The sequence below is a fragment of the Babylonia areolata genome, chromosome 2 (assembly GCF_041734735.1).
Source record: "Babylonia areolata isolate BAREFJ2019XMU chromosome 2, ASM4173473v1, whole genome shotgun sequence".
In the NCBI taxonomy this organism is placed as follows: Eukaryota; Metazoa; Mollusca; class Gastropoda; order Neogastropoda; family Buccinidae; genus Babylonia; species Babylonia areolata.
In genome coordinates this window covers 4,807,252-4,830,456 of record NC_134877.1, presented here as the reverse complement: position 1 = coordinate 4,830,456, position 23,205 = coordinate 4,807,252, and the positions used below count along the sequence as shown (strand labels likewise).

Sequence of the window (23,205 nt, the reverse complement as noted above, 5' to 3'; positions counted from 1 at the left end):
TCACAGACGTTCCTTTAGTTATAAAACAAGAACAACAAAACCCAAAACAAAAAAGACAAAAAGAGAGAGCATAAGACATACTACCATCTTCATCTTCTAGAGCAGTTAATAACAGCATTCTAATCTTTTTTTTTTTTCTGGAAAGATGTATGTGGCAAGACAGAATAAATAACAAATTCATATTAAATATAAACATGCACACTACCATGTTTCAGATTAGATCTATGTACACTGGCAGAGAAAACAGTATCATCTAAGCCTGCAAGAAAACTGCAACACAAGAGAAACACATTTAGTTTACATTACGCAGTCTACTGAGGTCACCCACAGAAAACCAAAGTACAAGCCCTGGAGTCCTGAAGTCAACACCAGAGCTAAGCAAATTAAAGGCTATCCAGAAATTCCTAGACTCTTATTTGTCCCCCCAAATTAATAATTAAAAAAAAAAATCTACTTATCCCCCCCAACAACTACTGCCAGAAGTGCAAGATCAAAGTCAATATAAGATGCATAAATCATGACATGCTTGACACACAAACTACACACGCTTGAGAGGGAGAAACAAAGAAAGTCGACCTACTGGTTCTGCGTCGCCAAATTTTACGTTACAGTGCATGCCAGTCTCTCAGTGAGACTGCTCTCTGCTAGGATTCCATTCTGAGAGAAACCAGGTAGGGGGTGGGGCAGGAGGGTGAGGGGGGGCAGGAGGGTGAAGGGGGGGGGGGAGATGGTGGTGGATAGGTGGTAGCGGTGTTTCAGTGAAAAGTGTAGGAGAGACATGTGCTCAGTCTGCACTGAAGCTGACTGCTAGGTCAAAAACTGGAAGCCAAATAGACAAGTGGAGAGAGCATTTCCACCTGTCTGCCGGAAGGTTTAGATGTCCTGGACACTTGGATAAAAAGATTATTTTGAGCCATGCTATCACACCACCGCACTGTGAGAGTTTACAAGTACACGCTGGGTTCAAGTGCAAAGGAATGGAGAATGCTTGGTGCTTAAAAAAAAAAAAAAAATGTTAGAAGAGAAAACAATGAACAGGTAAATCTATAACCATGTCTTATCTCAGTCCAGTTCAAAGCTATCAAGACACAACACGACACAGACAGAAAGTGTTCCTAGGCAGGTCCTCTCACAGTCAGTTACTATTTCATTTTCCTTCCACCTCTTTTATAATTCTGCTTGCTTTTATTTATACATTCTGCATTCAGAGGTAGGTGAAACGTTGATAATCTCCTTTAAAAGCAGTAACAAATGAAGGAAGAAAACAGGTATAAGGCAGACAAACATAAGTACAATCAACAGGTCTAAAAACAAAAAGGCACCGACAAAAACCAAACCAAACATAATGTTCAACTGATGATTGCATCAGGCCTTGGTGTCTTATTACTGAGGCTAAATCCTCATGCCACCTTTTTCTGTGTTTTAATGCTAGTGTCACCTGCCATGCATGTCGTAAGAGGCGACTAAGGCAGGACCACCTAGCCCGGAGGATAAAGGGGTTTACCTGTAAAAAAGACCAGTTACAGAAGCATCGACGACAAAGAACCAAACATTCACCTGGGCAAGGAAGGGTCTCCATCCCGGAGACTTATGACGCGGTGCAGTGAAAGCCGAAAGGAAGCTGCAAGGCTGACTCCCCTTCTGACACCCAGGACAATAATGCGAGTGACCAACTGGTCTGGAATGGCCAGAACAGCCCAGAACAGAGTGCGATGGCGAGGGGTCGTCGATGGCCTATGCTCCACCAGGAGCGATGGGCAAAATGAATGAAATGAATGAATGCTAGTGTCAGAACTGTCGAGTTTGAGCAGTAAAACAAGTTTCACTTTACAGTTTATGAACACATGTTCACGCTGCACCCCCTAGCATTCCAAAAAGAGGTGAGAAAGAGTGAGGGGTATTACATAAAATCAAGTGAAAAGGCAAACTATTCCAGTGTCTTTTTATGTACATATGACACACATAGGAACTGATGATACAGGAAGAGCGAGATGTCTACCATGCTGATGTTACTAAAAACAAAAACAAAACAACAAAAAAACCCACCCTCTCAAAAAAAACAACACCTTCTTAAATCTATGTTTAACTATTACTTCAAAAGGGATGTTTGCCCTTTTTATGAAACTGAACATGAAAAAAAAAAAGAAAAGAAAAAAGCTTCAACGCACACACATTTGTTCAGAACCACATGACCTGTTTGCTAGTAATAGCTAATAACAACATCCCACTGTACCCATGACAGACAGAGCATGAATATGTTGCTGTCAACACAAGAGTGAAAAAATAAAAACAACACACAAAACATCCAAGGTTATCACATCGTCGCACTGATGGCCCCCCCCCCCCCGTGCGGGCGGATGGCTGGCCTTGACGTGCATGCGGTGGACAATACAGAGGCAGAATTCTCAGACAAAACTGGTCAGAACGCAGATGTAGGGGGTCACAAGACCTCTTTCTTTACAGAATAATGCAGCACTGGTTAGTCTTTTTGGCCTGCACACACACACACACACACACAAAAGAAAATTACACACATTTCAATGATACTGGCATGCTGACAAAGATGTGTGGATTAAAATAAATTTTTTTAATATTCTGATCGGCATCTATAGCTTAGATGTATGTGTGCACGTGCACGCATGCATGCGTGTGCGAGTATGTGTGAGAGAGAGTGAGTATGCATGTGTTTGGCTTCTCTGTGTATTTATATGTATGTGTTGCATGTGCATGAGGGTTTGCACGGCCATGCACGCTGCATGCTCAGGCAACGGTCAGCTGATCCTCACACACACTCTTCTCTGCACAGCAGGTTGTGAAATCAGAGGACAGAAAGGCTTCCACCCCTTACCGTTTTGGAGAAGGCTTGACAAAGGGCAGAAAGGCTACCCCCCCACACCCCTTACCGTTTTGGAGAAGGCTTGACAAAGGGCAGAAAGGCTACCCCCCCCCCCCCCCCCACCCCTTACCGTTTTGGAGAAGGCTTGACAAAGGGCAGAAAGGCTACCCCCCCCCCCCCACCCCACCCCTTACCGTTTTGGAGAAGGCTTGACAAAGGGCAGAAAGGCTACCCCCCCCCCCCCACCGTTTTGGAGAAGGCTTGACAAAGGGCAGAAAGGCTATCCCCCCCCACCCCCCACCGTTTTGGAGAAGGCTTGACAAAGGGCAGAAAGGCTACCCCCCCACCCAGCCCTTACCATTTTGTAGAAGGCTTTGAACAGAGGGCAGAAAGGCTCACCCAACCCTGACCCCCCACACCCCACCCCCTCCACAGCCCTTACCGTTTTGTAGATGGCTTTGGACTGAGGGCAGAAAGGCTACCCCCCAACCAACCACTCCCTCACAGCCCTAAACGTTTTGAAGAAGGCTTTGGACAGGGCAGAAAGGCTCCACCCCCCGCCACCCACCCAACCCAGCCCTTACTGTTTTGTAGAAGGCTTTGAACAGAGGGCAGAAAGGCTCACCCAACCCTGACCCCCCCCCCACTCCCTCACAGCCATTACCGTTTTGTAGAAGGCTTTGGACAGAAGACAGAAAGGCTCCCCCAACCCTGACCCCCCCACCCCCACACCCCCTCCCTCACAGCCATTACCGTTTTGTAGAAGGCTTTGGACAGAAGACAGAAAGGCTCACCCAACCCTGACCCCCCCCACCCCCTCCACAGCCCTTACCGTTTTGTAGAAGGCTTTAGACAGAAGACAGAAAGGCTCACCCAACCCTGACCCCCCCACCCCCACACCCCCTCCACAGCCCTTACCGTTTTGTAGAAGGCTTTGGACAGAAGACAGAAAGGCTCACCCAACCCTGACCCCCCCCCCTCCACAGCCCTTACCGTTTTGTAGAAGGCTTTGGACTGCATGCTGAGCCCTTCAGACTTTTCCACCAGGTCGTCCAACTTCTCCCCTCGCTCCAGGACTGCCTCTATCGTGTTGTGCTGCAACCACAGACAGGAGCAGACTGTCTCACACCACGGCTCACACAGACTGTTGTAAACAATCTAACACAGTCCATGGACTGACTTCCAAACTAAGTCATGCCCCTGTCCACAAGCTGTGTAAAGTATATCATGCCCCTGTCCATGGACAGTTGTAAACTGTCATGCCCCTGTCCATGGACAGTTGTAAACTGTCATGCCCCTGTCCATGGACAGTTGTAAACTGTCATGCCCCTGTCCACTGACAGTTGCAAACTATGTCATGCCCCTGTGTGGACAGTTTAAACTATGACTTGCCTGTCCATGGGCGTTGTAAACTATAACACGCTCCAGTCAATGGACAGTTGAAAACTATGTCACGCTCCAGACAATGGACAGTTGAAAACTGTGTCACGCTCCAGACAATGGACAGTTGAAAACTATGTCACGCTCCAGACAATGGACAGTTGAAAACTATGTCACGCTCCAGACAATGGACAGTTGAAAACTGTGTCACGCTCCAGTCAATGGACAGTTGAAAACTGTGTCACGCTCCAGTCAATGGACAGTTGAAAACTGTGTCACACTCCAGACAATGGACAGTTGAAAACTATGTCACACTCCAGTCAATGGACAGTTGAAAACTATGTCACGCTCCAGTCAATGGACAGCTGAAAACTATGTCACGCTCCAGTCAATGGACAGTTGAAAACTATGTCACATTCAAGTCAATGGACAGTTGAAAACTATGTCACACTCCAGACAATGGACAGTTGAAAACTATGTCACGCTCCAGTCAATGGACAGCTGAAAACTATGTCACGCTCCAGTCAATGGACAGCTGAAAACTATGTCACATTCAAGTCAATGGACAGTTGAAAACTATGTCACGCTCCAGTCAATGGACAGTTGAAAACTATGTCACATTCAAGTCAATGGACAGTTGAAAACTATGTCACACTCCAGTCAATGGACAGTTGAAAACTATGTCACACTCCAGTCAATGGACAGTTGAAAACTATGTCACACTCCAGTCAATGGACAGTTGAAAACTATGTCACACTCCAGTCAATGGACAGTTGAAAACTATGTCACGCTCCAGTCAATGGACAGCTGAAAACTATGTCACGCTCCAGACAATGGACAGTTGAAAACTATGTCACGCTCCAGTCAATGGACAGCTGAAAACTATGTCACGCTCCAGTCAATGGACAGTTGAAAACTATGTCACGCTCCAGTCAATGGACAGCTGAAAACTATGTCACGCTCCAGTCAATGGACAGCTGAAAACTATGTCACGCTCCAGACAATGGACAGTTGAAAACTATGTTACGCTCCAGACAATGGACAGCTGAAAACTATGTCACGCTCCAGACAATGGACAGTTGAAAACTATGTCACGCTCCAGTCAATGGACAGCTGAAAACTATGTCACGCTCCAGACAATGGACAGTTGAAAACTATGTCACGCTCCAGACAATGGACAGTTGAAAACTGTGTCACGCTCCAGACAATGGACAGTTGAAAACTGTGTCACGCTCCAGACAATGGACAGCTGAAAACTATGTCACATTCAAGACAATGGACAGTTTGCAAACAATTTCATGCCCCTGTCCATGGATAGTTGTTAACTATGTCATGTCCCTGTGTGTGGACAGTTTAAACTATGTCATGCTACAGCCAAAGGACAGCTGTAAACTATGTCATGCCGCTGTCCACTGACAGTTGTAAACTATGTTACGCCTCTGTGTGAGGACAGTTGTAAACTATCTTCTGCCACAATCCACAACTGTAACCTGTCCAATGACGCAACCCACAGACATTTAAAAATATCTCAAGCCAGAAACACAGTAGGTGAATAGTTCTCCTCCAACAACTTCATTTATGTTTCCTCACTGGCAATCAACGACATTCCAAAAATGTTTTGGTCCTGCAGCAAAATAGAAAGTAAGTCCTACCTGTTTATCTAATATGTCTCTAATCCACAACCAAGAAACCGGTATACATTTGAATGCATTATGTCTGACTGATGGAACTTCAATTTTTCTATACCATCACCAGCATTTTGGGTGTACAGTCTCTCTCTCTCTTTACACACACACACACGCACACACACACACACACATATATATATATATATATATATATATATATATATGAATAGATCATCATCATAATCTATATATGGTCTGGTTTACAATAAATACACATGTTCATATGTTGACTTAGACATTAAAGGCAAATGAATGACATACTGATCGTACTCCAACAATTTTAAACTTACCAGAATAATTTTTGTTTCATCCAGTTCTGACTGGATTTTGGTCATCGCGTCTGCTTCCTTGGGGTTCTGTGATGAAAATGCACAATCATGACACTGTTAATAACTATGTAATATGCAAAAAGATGATGTTGGCTCAACAACTTATATCAGGGACAACTAGAACTGTGAAGACTGAAAGCACAAAAAAACATACTGCATGTTTCCAAACAATTTATGATTTCAATATCCATGTCAGATATAAGCATGTTTCTAAAATAAAAAAAGTAAAGATGAAACTCAAATTGACATGTTGGCATTATTACATACATGCTTCAGCTACAAGTGAAATAAACTAGACTTAAGGCCGTAGTTGCTTTCGTTTTCTCCGCATAAGCGGATAGTAGTTTGCACAGGACAGGAATGTCAGACCCCTGCCGGAGTCTGCACTAGTTGGGTCATGGTTAAGTAAGCGTAAATTTACAGGTTGCTACTTTGACATACAACCTAGCCACCAGCCTGCCAAAAATCAATAGATACATACTATAGAAATAAATGATAACTGAAACATTCCCATACAGTCATAGTGCAACACTGAAATTCCTACTCTTGGCGCTATTTTGAATGGAAATGCACAAATGCACAATGGAGTGAAACAACTAAAATAAAATGCATGACTATCATACTGTGTCACTGGTTAAATGCAGCTGAAATTTTTTTTTTTCAAAATATGAAGAAACAAAAAGGAATGGAAATTTTGTATAATCATTTAGAAAAGACTTTTTTTTAATAACAATAGTAACAATAAGTTTCAAAGAATCATTTTGCAGGTAACTGACAGTAATGACAATAAACAAACAAACAAAAAAACCTATAACACCCACCTGATACTTCTGAAGGTACTCTTGCACCTGTGGGAAGTCGACCGAACTGAAATATGCAAAAACATGTTGGATTAAAACCACAACTCTTAAAAAAGAATACGTAAGGTAAACATCCACACAAAATAACACAAGTACATAGCCATGTGATTCATATTACAGAACAACCACGATCTTTCACATTTCCACTTCAGAAACCAACAAAATTAAAAGACTTATTCACTATCTCTAATATCCTCCCCACAACCCTTACGCCCCCTATCAATTTTGACAGTAAAACAAATATACCTGCAAACAAAAAAAGAGAAAAAAAAAGGAAAAAAAAAAAGATGGAAAAAAAAAAGGTGTGGCACAGCCACAGCCCAAATTTCACAAAGAGAAAATCTGTTCTGGCATTTCTGTTATGCATGTGTGGGTGTATGTGTGAATGTGTGTCTTCATGTTTTACATTTATTTGCTTATTTATCATCATTGTTGTCATATTTATTTATCTATTTATTATTATTATTATTTTATTATTATTATTATTGCTACTACCTTTTTTTTCTTCTTTTTTTTTAATAATTATTATTTATTTATTTATTTATTTATGTAAACTTATCTATTATTTATTCACCTTTTTTTTTTCTTTTTTTTCTCTCAAGGTCTGACTAAGCGCGTTGGGTTACGCTGCTGGTCAGGCATCTGCTTGGCAGATGTGGTGTAGCGTATATGGATTTGTCCGAACGCAGTGACGCCTCCTTGAGCTACTGAAACTGAAACTGAAACTGTTCTGGCAAAAAATAACACAATGCAAGACAACAGATGCACTTCAGAAAAAAAAAAAAAAGATTTTCCCCCATCTGAAGGAACTCATTACAATTTTTTTTGTTACACACCAAATGTATTCATTATATTAAAAGAAGAAGAAAAAGCTGCAACAGATTGTGTACACCTTACAAAATCCATTTACTAGTATACTACACTACAAAACTGCACAGACTGTGTATATATCTATCCAATGCTCTGGGGCTGGATCTGATTATCGAAAAGCATGAGACAGAAAAGTAATCTGCACACATTAATTGTTTGCATCCTCAAGCTCGTTTGTTTAAGGTAGCACTAGGGGTAGAATTTTGACCAAAAATCATTAAAAAATGTGTTTTGTGTTTGTTGTGAATTTTGCAAGAATAATGTTTCATAAAGCCTTACATGTGTGTGTTTTGTTTGAATTATTACTCAAAGTGTGTGTTTTTAGCTGTTTTTGTGAGTGGGTGTGAGAGAAAGTTGTGAAAAAAAGATCGAATGCATCCAAAAATTGCTACGACGCCATGAAGCATGGCTTGTGACCTACTAAACTAGAGAGGAAGAAACGGCCTTCACCATGAGCCTAATTAGCATAGGAAAATTCCTGCACAGCCAGCATGCCAGGGCCTAAAAGTGGGTCACTGGCTTGCTTGTTGTTGGTGAAGTGATTGGCCGGTTCGGTCACGTGGCCGATCTGAGCTTTATCATTGGCTCTCAAACGACTTCCTGTTTGCAAAGCGTCTGCTATCTGTGTCTATTCAGATCGATCAACAACTATAAATTTTGGATTATTTTAGCAATCTTTGAAAAGATAAGAATGACAAAGGAAAGAAAAGTTAAAGTTAGGGCCCTCCGCAAGTTTGGGAAGCGGCGGAGAGGTAGGAAAAGTGCTCAGCAAGTCAGCACTTTGCAGACAAAGGCAAGCACTAACCCCCCCCCCCCCCCCCCCTTCTCAGAGAGGCAGCTTCTATGAGATCTAGTCTGCGAAATGGAGCTACCCTTCAGAACATTAAAAATATTCATAACTTTAATTCTAGTCAAGCTATTTACTTAAAAATTGGTGTGTGGCATACCTTTGATGTCTTCTCTCTTTGTGCCAAACTTCAGAGTGATACATTACTTAGAAGTTGAGAAACAAAAATACCCCCAAATCTACGCCTAGCGCTACCTTAATATACTTCCTCCCTTCATCTCTTGTTTACTAACCTCTCTTTCAGCACGGCCCACTGTGAACTGGAATATTTAGTTGTGAACTCATCTAGCACCTGGAACCAAATCATCATGGAATATTTTTTTACAGGAAGAAGCAGACAAAGTCCTCCCCACATAAGAACCAGTAGTACTAATGATCAATAATACAAAAAAAAAGAAGCAAATTTCAACACTAACCAATGAGACTTGGTTTGTTAAACTAAGTGAAAGGTTAAAGTCTTGTTGGTGCAACAACAACAAAACACATACACACAAACACACACATACTAAACAGTTTTACGTATTTTATTAATATGCATCTTGTAGCAGTTATTCCATATCTACTGAGGATGTAACCTGAAGTTAACTGAAACATTTTTACTCATTATGTGGATTTAAATTCCAAGTATAACAAGAAGCTATAGCAATATCACCATCTAAGTATAACAAAGAAATGCTAAAAAAAAAAAAAAAAAAAAAAAAAAGAAGAGAGAGAGAAGAAAACACCAACAAAGAAATACTTAAAACAACCAGATACTAACCATTATGTTTATGATAACACTGTTTAAAAATAAGTATGCTTGTTAATGAAATCCCTGCACACAATCAATTTTAACACAGGAGAAAAAACAACACACACACACAGACACACATGCTCAGTTTTTTGAATGGGGGGGAAACATTTTTTCACGCTCTGAACCAGTTCAAAAGGTGAATAATATTTTCCCTCAATTCAATCAAAAGACTCACAATACCCACTCACGGATAGAATCATATATTCATTGCCTAAGTCCTGCACACATACACACCACACACACTGTTTATCTGTCCTCCTATCAAGATATCAATCAATTAGCTCCAATCAGACATCAAGACAAAAGTGTACCTTGTTGATGAGAGTGTGGGCCACTCTCTGTTGGTACTCGTGATCTCCCACCACCACACCTGCCAGCCCGTCACGTCGTACATATACATGACACATGTACTCTGGAAATGACACATGCACCATGCTCCCATGTGATAATCAGTTATGACACATGTATTCTGGAAATCACACATGCACCATGCTCGCTCCCATGTGATAATCAGTTATGACATGTATTCTAGAAATCACACATGCACCATGCTCCCATGTGATAATCAGTTATGACACATGTATTCTGGAAATCACACATGCACCATGCTCCCATGTGATAATCAGTTCACTGCTTTGGTCATTTCTTGTGAAAAACAACAATTGAATATAAAAAAAAAGAACAAAAAATGAGAAAAAACAACAACAACAAAAAAAACCCCTTGTTGAAAAACAATAGTAAGACAGAGGTAGGTACATAGGTAAGTTGGGCAAAAGAATGTTTGTGTGTGTTAGTGTGTAGGTGTTAGTGTGTGTGTGTGTGTGTGTGTGTGTGTGTGTGTGTGTGTGTGTGTGTGTGTGTGTGTGTGTGTGTGTTAGCATTAGTGTGTGTGTGTAAGTGTTACTCTGTCTATGTGTGTGTGTGTGTGTGTGTGTGTGTGTGCGTGTGCATGTGTATGGGGTGTGAGTGTGTGTTGGGAGAGGTGTTGTGTTTTGTTGTATTGTGTTGTGTTGTGTAGTGTCGTGTAGTGTCATGTAGTGGAGTGGAGTGACAAAAATGATAAAACCAACCTTGTTCTTTCACAGATTGCCTTGAACACATCGACGTCCTCTCAACCAGAATTTTGGTTGTGAAATCCAAAAATTCACGAACGCTATAAGAAAATAAAACAAAGCAAAAAATGAAAATCACATGTTACCTTTAAGTTATTCAATAATTCATTATGTTTTTATTTTCTTTCTTCTGAACGAGGCTAAACCTCCTAAAAATCAATATTTTATTTGAAGGAAGGCAGACAATATTACTTATATAGATCTAAATTTGATCACTGTTTCAAAGTTTAGGGCACCATGGGTCATTTGATCAGTTCACCACATAATCAATGGGTCATTTTCAAAATTATTGGGTCAGGAAAAACAACCCCTTATTCCTGCCCCCAGTGACCACATCATGCCATACCACACACCCAAATCAGTTTTGTGAATTTGTTACTTTGTCCATTACATTCAGTGTGTGAAATGGTTAAATATGTATATAATTTACACACACACACACATATATATATATATGTTATATGAGTGTGTATATGTGTGTGTGTGAGTGTGTGTGTGTGTTAGACCATATGTAGATACTGTGTTAATGTTTGCTGTTACATGGTGAACACGGAAAATACAACACAGTTATTACTTAACTTTTTGTGCAATGCTGAAATACTGATTCATGCTGTCTCCTATTATGGTCGAATTAGTACAAAGGAAAATGTAGAAAAAAAAGCAAAGCAGTACAGCTGACAGACATCTTATCTACACTGTGTAACTGTCACATGCGTTAGTATAATATTGTTGTTTTAGGAAATCACTTTCCTCTGCTTTGTCAAGTTTGTGAAAATGCGGACTTTATCTCAGTATTCTCTGACACTACATAAATAACTGTACTGATTATCTAATATGATTATATATATACTTAAACTTTATGTGATATACCTAATACTTGATCAAATTTCAAAACAAACATACCTTCCTCTCTGGAAGTACCCAAATGATGACAGTTCATGTGCAGCTTTGAGTTGATTAACGACTCCATCAGAGTTCTTGTATGAAATGGTTATGGAGTACAACCTCATCGTGACAGTTGCCTTCTTCTGTTATTTCACCTGTGAAGCAAAAATAGTGCACACACACACGCATACACGAAAAGTATTATCATAATTAATTATCAAATATATATTCTTATTATAAAGGAAAAAAACATAATGACAAAATAAAATATTGATCAAACATGTTTGCCTGGAGTATGAAACATATTTTGTTTTTAATGACATGTAAATTTAAGTGGCAGTTTATAAACTTTATTCCAATAAATCAATGTGTCATCATATCAATATGTCAAATAGAGTGATGGCCTTGAGGTAACGCGTCCGCCTAGGAAGTGAGAGAATCTGAGCGCGCTGGTTCGAATCACGGCTCAGCCGCCGATATTTTCTCCCCATCCACTAGACCTTGAGTGGTGGTCTGGACACTAGTCATTCGGATGAGACGATAAAGTGAGTTCCCATGTGCAGCATGCACTTAGCACACGTAAAAGAACCCACGGCAACAAAAGGGTTGTTCCTGGCAAAATTCTGTACAAAAAATCCACTTTGATAGGAAAAACAAATAAAACTGCACGCAAGAAAAATGGGTGGTGCTGTAGTATAGCGACGCGCTCTCCCTGGGGACAGCAGCCCGAATTTCACACAGAGAAATATGTTGTGATAAAAAAAGAAATACAAATACAAATGTTGAGCAGAATGAACTGAGATCTGCATAATCTTCCAGCATAAGAAACAGTGACAATTGGAATGCAACAGAATGAATAATTTGTACTCTGCTTCTGTCAATAATTTCATTTCATTTCATTTACTCTTAAATTATTGGATCATGAGTATGCTACTTAACTGGTTCTCAACAAACAGTGCACTCGTAATGTTGTATACGGTATGTGAGCGTGGGGATTGCAGCTTACAAAAAACAAACAAAGAAACAAACCAAAAAACAAAACAAAAACAAAAAAATCAAGCACTCAAACTACCACAAGAAAGTATATATAAATTATAATCATCTTTATCTGATTGGAAAATGAACAGACGATCAATTTCTGAAAATTTAAAGCTTATTTCTTTTTCTTCTTAGTTTGTGGGCTGCAACTCCCACGTTCACTTGTAATGTACATGAGCAGGCTTTTACGTATGTGCATGACCGTTTTTACCCTGCCATGTAGGCAGCCATACTCTGTGTTTGGTGGTGTGCATACTGGGTATGTTCTCATTTCCATAACCCACTGAACACTGACATGGATTACAGGATCTTTAGCATGCGTATTTGATCTTCTGCTTGCGTATACACACGAAGTGGGTTCGGGCACTAGCAGGTCTGCACATATGTTGACCTGGGAGATCGGAAAAATCTCCACCCTTTACCCACCAGGTGCCGTTACTGAGATTCAAACCCGGGACCCTCAGTTTGAAAGTTAATGCTTTAACCACTCGGCTATTGCGCCCATTGAAGCTTATTTAACATACTGGTCAGCTATAAATTAAGTGAACCATAAATGTAAGATAAACAAGTTTCCCATACTTTCTAAATATATTTTTAAACTGTTAGGAAAGCAGCTGAAATAAAACCTAGAAAATATATGAAAACTAAAAACTAAATGTGTCATCATATCATTATGTCAACACTGAGTCATGAATCATTATCCAGAGTTCTGGTATTCTACACATGTTCATCCCATTATTCACAGTTTCTTGGCAACTGCGCTTGACGTATAGTCAGAAAACTGTTTCTTTTACTGTTATAATTCTGTTTTTCTTGAAATAAATAAAAATCACACAGACATACAGTGCACATAATATATATAACATACACAAACACATACACACACTTGTCCTTCACTTGCCAAACCTGCCCGTGCCACGCCCACTCACCTCAAGCTAAATTCCAGACAATTTCAAAGAGGTTAACACTGACCCAGTTGACTAATTACAGTGCAGAGGTTGGAGGGGGAGCAACATTCACTGATTCAGAATTTTGCCTGTACACACCTTGTCCCCTTCTTTGATCAATGTGAGTGTAATTTTTTGAAATTCACGCCAGTCCAGTGAATCATGCAATGCACAAAATTGTTCCAGCCCCTCTATCAATTTTTCCCTCCCTCCTTGCCCTGAATAAGTGGAGGGTTTGTCTTGAGGTCAACTCCAGATTAGCCACAGGGCTATTCTTTGTACATTATTATAACTGAATTATATAACAATGATTTCCACACAGCTAAACTGTAGAATATTCATTATGTATGTAATTCTATAACAGGACTTGGATTGGAAAATGAAAAACATGTCATCATGACATAGTACCTGTTTGAACACACTTTGATTCAGCTATAAATCTACGGACAGGCATACTACATTGTTCTAGTCTTAAAGTTAAACTAATAAAACACATTCACAGCTTAAAAAAACAACAACTCAAAACAAAACAAAAAACAACAACAAAAACAACAACAACAACAAAAAACAAAAACAAACAAACAAAAAAACTGAGAGGAAGCTGGTAAACTTGACTTGACTTGACTTTTAGATGGTTGAGGCCCCGTAAGGGCCTGTTCGTCGTCCGAGATCTATTTACTTATGTGTATGCCACGTGCGGGCAATGGCATGTACAAAGGTGGTGGTTAACACTGGCAGGCAGGAACATACACTGAAGGTAGCTCAGTCCAGTAGCTGTCCAGGCGGCTTTTAAAAGAGTCAACAGATGGTGCCGTCACCAGAGAGTCTGGTAAACCATTCCATGTGTTAACAACTCTTTTGGAAAAGTAGTTTGCTCTGATATTAAGACGGCACTGGTGTTTCTCTAATTTCAAAGCATTGCCTCTGAGATCACGTGTGGATGCCAGTTGGAAGCTAGGTCGAGAGACTGAGTAAAACCCATGCAAGTATTTGTATACCTCAATAATGTCTCCATGGAGCCTCCTGTGTTCCAAGCATGGTAATTTTAGTTCACGCAGTCTCTCCTGATAGGGTTTGTCTTTCAGGTGTGATAGCAGTTTTGTTGCTTTGTGCTGAACATCCTCAATGTCACTGTATAATGACTTATGCATAGGCTGCCACACACAGTGCCCATATTCAAGTAATGGGCACACTAAACTCTTGTACAGCTGGACAAATATTTTCTCATTGAGGTGGTCAAATGACAAATATTTTCTCACTGAGGTGGTCAAATGATCTTCTAATCACACTGACTATCCTATTTGCCTTCACTGTGGACTGGGCTACCTGTTCCCTGAATGCCAGCTTTGAGTCAATGATAACTCCTAGGTCTCTCTCAGTGTCACTTTGTTTGATCTGTATCCTGACTCGTTTCCCAAGAAGTATGTTGCTTCTGACTTCTTCCTTCCAAGCTTTAATATGCTGCATTTTCCTGGATGGAATCTCAATAGCCATTTGTTTGACCACTCTTGCAGCCGATCTAAATCTTCTTGAAGGTTTTGGGGCCCCTCCTCTGTGTCAGACCTAGCAAACATTTTGAAATTTGTCCTAACATTGTCCTGAAGGTCACTGATAAATATAACAAAAAGTACAGGTCCAAGTACTGATCCTTGTGGAATACCGCTGGTGACATTTGCTTCCTGAGATCTAGCCCCATTAACAAAAACAGTCTGCGTCCTGACAAAAAGTCTCTAATCCAGCTGTGAATCTTTCCCTTAATGCCTAGAGCATCAATTTTACTCAGTCACCTTTGGTGTGGCTATCAAAAGCTTTAAGAAAATCCATGTATATTACATTATATTACATGTATATTATATTATATTATATTATATTAAACAAGCAAGGAAACAGTTATTTTATCTTTTGATTTAAAAAACGTTAATGAAAGTTTAAAACCATAGTGGAAAAACATTACAAAATTACTGACTGCTTAAAATTTGCACATTCAAAGACAGTCTTTCCACTCTTTGATATTAATATCACAAAAATTACAAGTGCCATCACCATTAATAAAAATGAACTATTTCCCATTCTCTTCATAGAATCTAACATTTTGAGTTAGATCTTTCTTTTGTTAAAAAAAAAAAAACAAAAAAGAAGAAGATAAAAGTGGCCTGGAAATCTGTTAATAAAATTTTGTGGTGATTGATGAATGGTAATGTTTTAATATTGATTATCAAATGTCATACCTCGCGGTTGAACTGTCCTAAAGAATAATGTAATTCATAAATTACAATGTTGTAAAGCCGACAGACTCGACAATTATGATCACTTGGGGAATCCGGGAACGCAGAAAACTTACTCTTTTTTCTTTTTTTTTTTTTTTACCAGACGAAATGAACATATGAACCATGAATGTTCTTCAGATAAGAGAGAATCTGTGGTTAGTAGTCTAATACACCGACTTACCGTTGAGTCGAATTGAGAGTCCTCCAATCGACTTTTGATTGTGTACAACTTCTGTATATATTACAAAGGGTCACAAACGAAACCTGACAATGAGTCAATTCCAGAAAAAGCAATGTTGATTGTCCACTGTAAGTTTTGCCAAGCTGTAACCAGACGAACGGAAATTACGTCATAACATATGACCGAAGGAGATAGAGCTGGTAAAGGAATTCTTCTAATACATAGTTACGTATGCAAGTAGTCAGTAGTTGTTTAACAGCTGGCTTCCGACCATAACGTACCAAACTGAAACGTACTGCTGAAACCATCAACGGCATCAAAAGTCTAGATTCGTTCGATTTACCCGATCAGTTGCACTCGATCAAGTGTGTTATCAAAACAATATTTGACGTCACTTCCTGCATCCTGGAGATGAATCCCGGAAGGTGTTCCCTGAGAAATGAAAGGAAATGGAAGTCGAAGTGGCAATGGGTGTGTCGTTTGTTGTTTTGGGGGCCTTCTCGTTTGTTCACGTCGTAAATGTAAGTGCATTGACAAGTGGCAGTCAAGCAGATTTGTTCAAGTTGATTTAGAATCTGATTATCTGACCAAAAAAATACTTGGAGCTTTTGAGATTTACTGATTTTGCGTAAATTGAACATAATCGTTATTCAAATTCTTGATTAGGATTAGTTTTTACTCCTCTCCAAATCTGCTCTCTCTCTGAGTCTCTTTTTCTCAGAATCTCTCTCTCTCTCTCTCTCTCTCTCTCTCTCTCTCTTTCTATCTCTCTCTCTCTCTCGCGCACGCATGTTATGAAAGTGTCGGTATATTATTAGACTACTCTAAAGAATCACAGGAACTCAGAACTCAGAAATGTTTTATTGTAGAAGTAGAAGGCCTTCTGACCCATTACAGTGTTGAGCACCCCCCCTCCCCCTCACAAACACACACACACACTTGCGCGCGCGCAGACTCGATTTTGTAAAACTGGGCATGCAAACACATGAATCGAAAAATCAAAAAAGGTAAATGCCTTCCATCGTGAGCAAGTCCGCTTAAGCATGTACGTTCGTTGTTTTAAATGTGTATCATAACAGAACTCCGGTTGTACCCGTTATCATAATAAAGCAGCACGACATTTATTTGAGTAATAAATAAAGCTACCTAGATCATGAAGGATTTTTGTGTCATGCATTATAAATTCTAAACTTTTGTCAGAAGGATGTTTTGTGTACCAACATGGAATATATTTATGTCGCAGATTGTTAAGAGATTTACAGTAAAATAAAGTGTGTATCTCGTCTTCAATACCAGCGTTACATGGTGGACATTTCAGGTCGTTTGGACTGACAAAAGCAAATCTCATCTTATGTGTACATATATCCGAGGCTCCTATTCTAAACCTTATAAGCACATCTCTTATGTGAAGAATCACAGGAAAATGAGGAAAGAAACCTTCAGATTTGATATTTTGTCCAGAAATACATGAAGTATTTCAGAGTATTTGGTTTTCGAAAGTGAAAGCATTTGTTTTTTTTCATTTGTACACAGCAGGTTTATGTTCATTTTTATTTCCATTTTTGTTACACACAATATGTTTCATGAACGGGACCAGGTTTGTTAAACTATCTTTTTCAAGCACAGGCGTAGACAGATCGCCAGAACAGACACACAGATTATGCCCACATGTATTCTTCCTTTTGCCTTTGAAATAGTGAAATGTGCTTGAAAAAGATAGTTCAGACAAACCTGGTCCCGTTCATGAAACATATTGTGTGTAACAAAAATGGAAATAAAAATGAACGTAAACCTGCTGTGTACGGATGGAAAAAAACCAACAAATTTTACAACCAGCAATAAAAAAAAAAAAGTTTTTAAAAATCAATAGAAAAATAGCAAGGTATGCTTTTTTTCTGTTGATGTGAATTTTGGGGGGGGGTGGGGGGGGGGGGGGGGGGGGTGGGGGGGGGGGGGGGTGGGGGGGATTTTGGAAATAGATATTTTTGTATTTATTTTTCAAGTCAGCTTTTTTAGGTGTTTTTTTTTTATTCATACTTTATTTTATCTTATTTTTTGCTAGTTGTAAAATGGATGCACTTTTCCTTAGATTTGCTAAGGAAGCTCTGAAATTTCTTTGAAAAATACAAAATTTACTACTTAAACTGTAAAGAGATCTTGTGTAGATAGAAGAATATATTCATAGATATGAAATTCAGTATATTCCAACATTGTCAAAATTTTGTGCAAGAAATTTCTTCTTTCCTGTTGCTCTCTTTTTGTCTTATTTTCTTCCTGTAGTTTCTGTCATCTTGTTTCTTATTTTCAGCCTTATTCAGGTCATTGGTTGATTAATTGCACTGGATTTTTTTGGGGGGTGGGTGGGGGTCTGTGGGGTGGGGGTGGTCATTATCTGGACTTGATAACATGGCATGTTTATCATGTTCTGTTTTTTTGCCACTAATAAGTCACATTAGTTGTTCACTGTCAGCTGCTGGTAGCGTGAGCCTGTTTATAGAATATGGTTTTGTATATTACGTGTCATTCTTTCTGTGTCTAGGTGTTATTTAATTTGTTGTTTAATCCTCTGATAAAAAAAAATAAACTGAATAAAGAAAACCCATCATGTAAATATATGATGTACTTGTTCTTGATTTTCTCTTCCAGGTTGTTTTCTTTTCAGGATCCATCATTCAGTGGGATCAATATTGACAGTACTTATTTTTTGCTGAATATGTTTATGTTTGTTTTAGTTTTATGCATAAAAAAATATAATTAAAAAAAAATCATCTGTTTTCTCTTTGTGTGTTTGTGATTTTTCTTTCCCAACGCTATTCTTTTTTTTAATTTTTAATTTAGAATCTTTGCATAGATCTATTTAAAAAAAGAACATACACACAAATGCACACACACACACACACACACACACACACACACACACACACACACACACACACACACACACACACATCTGTCTGTCTGTCTGTCTATATACTGACTACCTTTCTCTTATCAGTTCATCAGCAGATTTTGCTTCTTTTTTTTTTTTTAAATCTAGATTTTTAGGCCTTTTGATTACTGTTTATTAACTTATTAAGGCAGCAGTTTTACCCTAAAGGTTAAGGTTATAGGTCCAACAGTCTTTCAGGCCATCAGGGAAGTGACTTCATATCCACTGTGTCTAGGGCTTGGCACAAGAAGGCAGAGCCAAGTCCTCTCCTGCTGTTTTAACTCACTCAGTACGGCCAGTCCTCTCTTCTCCTCTACACAGACCCCTCGAATGTCCAGTGGGTGTCTGAATGACCCAACCTTTAGCTTCCGTCGTCAGAATTGTGGTAGTCTTTGTCAACATTCACGTCTTCAGTGTAAGAGCCTTCCGCTTGCAATATTTTGATGATGGTAATTGGGGTGAAACGCTGTTAACGTCGTTTCTTTCACCGTTCGTATGGAGAGAGTTAACCTTCCTCAGCCAAGTCAGGTAACCATGGGTTGAGTTAGAAGAATTGGAGTAATGTGCCCTTCCCAAGGACACTACACCAGGCCAGGAGAGAGGATCGAACCCTGACCACTGGAACTGAAGTCCTGTGGCTTATCTGTTCTGCCCCAGCACCTCCAGTTTCTGTGCATCACCTTTGTTTTTCTCTCTGTCAGGGCCAGGAGCAGTGCAGTGGGGAGCTGTGGTGTGAGCGGGGGCACTGCTGTGGTAGTGATGCTACACACTGCTGTACATATTACTATGAGCTGTGGTGTGAGTATTTGATTCTACTTCTGCCTGTGTGTCCTGTCTGCCTGATGATGTGATGCAGTGTGTGTGCCCGTGCATGCATTTTTGATATAAGTGTGTGTGTGTGTGTGTGTGTGTGTGTGTGTGTGTGTGTAGGAATTTTTTGTTTAATGTCCCATCACACATATTGGTGATTGAAGACATTTTGTTAAAGTATTTATGAATACATCTGAGTATTATCGGTTAGAAGGGGTGGGAGATGTGGATGAATGGAGGGTTGGGGGAAACTGGGCAAATGAGGGTAAAAATGTGGGTGAAATTTGGAAGAAAAACAAAACAAAACAAAAAAAAACCCTCTAAATACAGTTACAGGAAATTACTTAAAGGACTTCGTAAAAGAGAAGTCGTTAAACTGACAAGCGAAACAACTGATAATGAATGCAAAAAGTCAAAAACATCAACGTTCTCAGTCACTTATGAAGACACACTTTTGTGTACAAAAGGCTTCATCAAGCCACAGTGAAAAATTATATGCTCAATTGTCAGATTACTAAAGCATATACACTTGACATTAGAACAATACTTGGTCCGTAATGAATTTGATAATAGTCTGAGAGCTAAGCTCAGAATTGGTCTGTGTGTGTGTGTGGAGTGAGGGGGGGGGGGGGGCGGGGGGGGGGTCAAGGCTGCTCCTTATCAAGAACAAATCTGCTCCACGGACTGAAACCAAGTTTTGTTACGGTGCTGATGCCTGTATCAGTGGTGGTGTGCCATTGCCACTTTGTGTCGATGGATTCAGAAAGAAGGCTTATTGTTTGTGCTGTGGTAGTGGCGTTTCAGTGTCATGTTGGTGCCATATATGGAATATACATGATGATGACGTGATGGTGATGACAGTGATTCATGATGATGCTGATGTAGATGATGGTGATGATGAACGTTACATTGTGATGCTGACTGATGATGATGGTGATAGCACCCATCTAATTCCCCTCTCTGACAGGGTTTTGGATGATCTGGGGTCTGATCATCATGCTGTCCTGCTGCTGCCTGTACCAGCAGCATCGCTTCAAGAAACGGCAGCGCCAGGCGAACGTCAGAGTCAGAGGCCCCTGCCAGCTCCTTCAACAGTTACGCTGAGACGTTCGCAGGTTGGCCACAGTGGCTTTTTACATGTCCTAACCTTTTTCTCTGTGAGTGTGTGTGTGTGTGTGTGTGTGTGTGTGTGTGTGTGTGTTACTGTTAGGGTGTGTTGGTGTTACAATGCATAAATGTGTGTGTGTGTGTGTGTGTGTGTGTGTGTGTATGTGGGCAGAAAATCTTGCAATGATAATGTATCATGGATAAGGTTTGAGCCTGTAACCTCCATGTCGTCAGCTCATGACACTAACCACTTCACCATGATGGCTTGACGAAGCATCTCTGTATGCTGTCCAGTTTTAAATGGGCAGCTGCTGGAGAGACAGAAGTAGTGGAGGGACATATCAGCAGACTTCATTTCATTCATTTTGCCCATCGCTCCTGGTGGAGCATAGGCCATCGACGACCCCTCGCCATCGCACTCTGTTCTGGGCTGTTCTGGCCATTCCAGTCTGGTTGGTCCCTTGCTGCTTCAGCTCTGCCTCGGTATCTCGCCTCCAGCTGTTGCGAGGCCGGCCTCTCTTCCTCTTTCCCTGCGGGTTCCAGGTCAGGGCTTGGCGTGTGATGCTGGACGCTGGCTTCCTGAGGGTGTGTCCGATCCAGCCCCACTTCCTCCGCAGTATCTGCTTGGCCACTGGTTCCTGTCCCGCTCGCTCCCACATATCTTCATTTCTTGCTGCAAAATAAATAGGGAGATTGTGTGATCACATCTCTTTCAGATATTTTTCTTTTTTGGGGTGGGTGGGGGTGCGGGTGGGGGGTCGGGGAGGGAGAGGGGGGGTGGGAGGGGGAGAGAGGGATAATTTTCAGATAAGTTCACCATACATAATGATTGACTGATTGAGTACTTGACTGAAGATAACATGCATGTGTGTAATGTTTTCCTTGCACAGACTGACACAGTACTGGAACTCACATTTTCAGTTACCTTTACTTTATGGTGACCCACTGGTGCAGACTCTGGCAGGGGTCTGGACTCCTGTCCTGCTCAAACTAGTCTGTCAGTGCAGAAAAATCGAAAGCAGCTGCAGGTGATAGCCTCCCTTGATATATTTATATTTACAGATGCAGTGCTTTCTTTTCAAGCAGCCATCTTGGTTTCCTGACCTATCCTACATTTGTGGCTGATTTTTTTTTTTTTTCAAATTTTCTACTTCTCTTTTCAGTGTCTCCTTGTTTTTGCATGTTACCATGTTTTCAAACAGGACACAAGACTATCTTGATCCCCATTTTTTTTGGTGTGTGTTTCAGAATCTGATAGCATGCATGGGTATAACATTTTTGTTGCTCAGATTGATACAGTATGGAAACTCATTTTTTGTGTGTGTGTGTGTTTGTGTTTCAGAGTCTAGTGTTATTTCAGAGTCAGAACTCCGACTGCCTTCGTATGATGAAGTTCAGGACCTCCCTAAAGATCCTCCGGCGTACGAGGCCTTGTTCGAGGCAGGAAGGCGTCGGGAGTGCGAGCGGGCAGTGCCATCAGTGCCTGTGGCCGTCAGTGGTCAAGATAGTCAGGTCCCTTCCCCATCCTTGAGAATCGTCACCTCTCCACAGATCGTCACTGACTGGCAAGGAGGACCTTTTCTTTCTTTGTGTGTGTGTGTGTGTGTGTGTGTATGTGTGTGTGTGTGCTTGGTTGGATGGTTGGATGGTTTTTGTTTTATTTTGTTTTGGGTCTGTCCATTTTGCAGTGTGATTTGCTTATGCAGACATGGATTACAGTTTGCATGTATATACACACAAAGGCGGTTCAGGCACAAGCTGGTCTGGACATGTGCTGACTTGGGAGATGGGAAAAATCTCCTCCCTGAGCCCTCCAGGTGCACCTAAACCGGGGATCGAACTCTGGAAACTTGAGCAAGAATCCAGCATTGTAACCATTTGGCCACACACCAGTCACAGTGTTTTTATCTGCTGCTGCTGTTGATGGAAAAGCATTTTGGAGCTAGAGATGCACAATTTGTTCTTGTGAGCTCCTTGAGGGGTATAGGGCCGGCCACAACAGCACTTCTCCTTCAGACTTGGTTCCAGGCTGTCCCCCTCAGTTGAGCCCATGCTTATCGAGCTGTCTTCATCTTGTGTGCCCTGCATCTTCACCTTCTTCTTCTGCGTTCGTGGGCTGCAATTCCCGCGTTCACTCGTATGCACACGAGTGGGCTTTTACGTGTATGACTGTTTTTACCCCGCTATGTAGGCAGCCATACTCCGTTTTTGGGGGTGTGCATGCTGGGTATGTTCTTGTTTCCATAACCCACCGAATGCTGACATGGATGACAGGATCTTTAACGTGCGTATTTGATCTTCTACGTGCATATACACACGAAGGGGG

At 40.6% G+C, this 23,205-nt stretch overlaps 2 protein-coding genes across 3 annotated transcripts in view; one reads left to right on the top strand and one right to left on the bottom strand.

Annotated features, from left to right (window-relative positions):
• Window positions 1–1,940: 1,940 nt before the first annotated feature.
• LOC143296672 (synaptobrevin homolog YKT6-like) lies at window positions 1,941–16,195 on the bottom strand. Its single transcript, XM_076608707.1, has 9 exons — window positions 16,034–16,195; window positions 11,619–11,755; window positions 10,674–10,756; window positions 9,915–10,015; window positions 9,044–9,102; window positions 7,055–7,100; window positions 6,195–6,260; window positions 3,830–3,931; window positions 1,941–2,493 (listed from the first exon to the last, which is right to left on the bottom strand). The coding sequence occupies exons 2-9, from the start codon at window positions 11,723–11,725 to the stop codon at window positions 2,458–2,460; spliced, it is 600 nt and encodes a 199-aa protein (XP_076464822.1). The 5' UTR covers window positions 11,726–11,755; window positions 16,034–16,195; the 3' UTR covers window positions 1,941–2,457.
• A 229-nt stretch (window positions 16,196–16,424) lies between these two features.
• The window catches only part of LOC143296655 (uncharacterized), a 13,920-nt gene continuing 7,139 nt past the window's right edge, over window positions 16,425–23,205 (top strand). For both annotated transcript variants that reach the window (XM_076608695.1, XM_076608688.1), the window contains exons 1-4: window positions 16,425–16,554; window positions 19,664–19,760; window positions 20,740–20,887; window positions 22,222–22,444. In XM_076608695.1, the coding sequence (XP_076464810.1) occupies window positions 16,483–16,554; window positions 19,664–19,760; window positions 20,740–20,876 (306 nt within the window). In that variant the 5' untranslated portion in view covers window positions 16,425–16,482 and the 3' untranslated portion in view covers window positions 20,877–20,887; window positions 22,222–22,444. The remainder of the gene's footprint in view (window positions 16,555–19,663; window positions 19,761–20,739; window positions 20,888–22,221; window positions 22,445–23,205) is intronic.

Bases quoted from the DNA above. Each gene is read 5' to 3' on its own strand.
- LOC143296672 (XM_076608707.1), bottom strand. From the start codon at position 11,725: ATGAGGTTGTACTCCATAACCATTTCATACAAGAACTCTGATGGAGTC. The intron at 10,757-11,618 runs GTATGTTTGTTT...ATTTTCTTATAG, and splicing joins GGGTACTTCCAGAGAGGAAG to CGTTCGTGAATTTTTGGATT. The intron at 9,103-9,914 runs GTACACTTTTGT...ATTTGGTTCCAG, and splicing joins CCCACACTCTCATCAACAAG to GTGCTAGATGAGTTCACAAC.